The sequence below is a fragment of the Trypanosoma equiperdum genome, assembly GCF_001457755.1.
Source record: "Trypanosoma equiperdum strain OVI genome assembly, contig: ctg_1655, whole genome shotgun sequence".
Taxonomy (NCBI): Eukaryota; Euglenozoa; class Kinetoplastea; order Trypanosomatida; family Trypanosomatidae; genus Trypanosoma; species Trypanosoma equiperdum.
Genome location: NW_027123677.1, coordinates 28,207 through 29,605, shown reverse-complemented (window position 1 = coordinate 29,605; position 1,399 = coordinate 28,207). Strand labels below are relative to the sequence as shown.

The 1,399-nt window shown below is 40.9% G+C and overlaps 1 protein-coding gene across 1 annotated transcript in view; it reads right to left on the bottom strand.

Annotated features, from left to right (window-relative positions):
• Positions 1–1,070: 1,070 nt before the first annotated feature.
• The window catches only part of TEOVI_000500900 (uncharacterized protein), a gene marked incomplete at both ends in the record, with an annotated part of 2,349 nt that continues 2,020 nt past the window's right edge, over positions 1,071–1,399 (bottom strand). The window contains one exon of the mRNA XM_067222560.1: positions 1,071–1,399. Coding sequence (XP_067078661.1) covers positions 1,071–1,399 — 329 coding nt within the window.

Here is a 1,399-nt window from a genome sequence, read left to right as displayed (position 1 = left end):
TATATATATATATATATATACATGTAAACAGGTGAATAGAAAAAGAACACGCGCTCTCCTTCTCTCCCCTTTTCTTCTTTTGCGGTGTGTTTTCCTCTTGGAAAGGATAAGATCAAAAACGGCATTTTTTTAAAAAAATTTATTTTGTTTTTCTTGTTTTCCCCTGTGCTGCCCTTTCTTTTCAGTCTTTTTCATCCTTCATAAACTCCACTCAGCACGTAAAGGGATAAAATGAGAGCATATGCGAAAATGGGGGAAATCATTTATTCGCATTATTTATTTATTTTAATTTCCTTTTTTTTTTCCTTCCCCTGCAGCCATAAAACCGATATCATCACCTCAGTGTGAACAAAGTTGCTGAATGAACGCACACGCTGGCGTGCAGAAGAAAAAAAAAACAAAATCAACAAAGAATCACGGACAAGAAAAGCAAAAAAATGGAACATGACATGCGCGGTAACAAAAAAGAAAAAAAGAAAAAAAAAGGAACATGGGAACATGTGAAGGGAAAGATAAGGAACTGTAATTGAAGTCAACAGTAATGACGACAATACCAAAAGGAGAAACGCTTTGATTGATTGATTGTTTGTTTGTTTTTGAAAGTGAATGTGCGAAGAAACGAAATAAATACGTACATATGAACATGAAAGCGACGCCACACACAAGCATACATGATATATTTCCGAGGAAAAAGAAGCGAGAGTATGAGTGAACGCAGAGCAAAATAAGAAAAGGGCAGAAAAGCCGAGGAGGGAGTGACATTCTTCGCATAACCACTCACGCACCAGCAGCACGTGCTACAGGAGAAGAAAAAAAAATTTACAATCCTTCATGCCATGAAGTAGGGATCCTACGACAAGCATAGGGAAGAAACGAGGGGGGGAGGGGAAACAATAATAATATTTGAGAAAAATCCAAAATCTACAGCCACCTAACCAACCATTTTATTCATCGCCAGTTGAACTTTCACCTATCTCCATCACACACATACACACACCCAAATGAGGGGGGGGGGAAAACAGCTTTTTTTAAAAAAAACCACAACCAACGATATTCGTATCCCCGCAAAGTCAAGCCAATTCACGTTTGTGACCACAGAAAGCACAAAATTTCACTTTATCATCAAGGTGACGTTTACCACATTCCGTACAGAATGGCACTAACTGTTTCGTTGGTTGCTGTTGAGCGGGTGCCACACATCGTACCGTGTTGAGTGTAGTTGCCTGAGGGCGATCTGTCGCTAATGGACGCATTGACTCGCGTTCCGTCGACGCTGTGGGCGATAACGATGTGAAACTTTTCCGACGAATCTTAAGATTCCCAACTGTGGAACGCTGTCGAACGGTGGTCACAGCCACAACGGCGGCATTAGCAGTCGCAGTAACCACAGGGGCGTTGG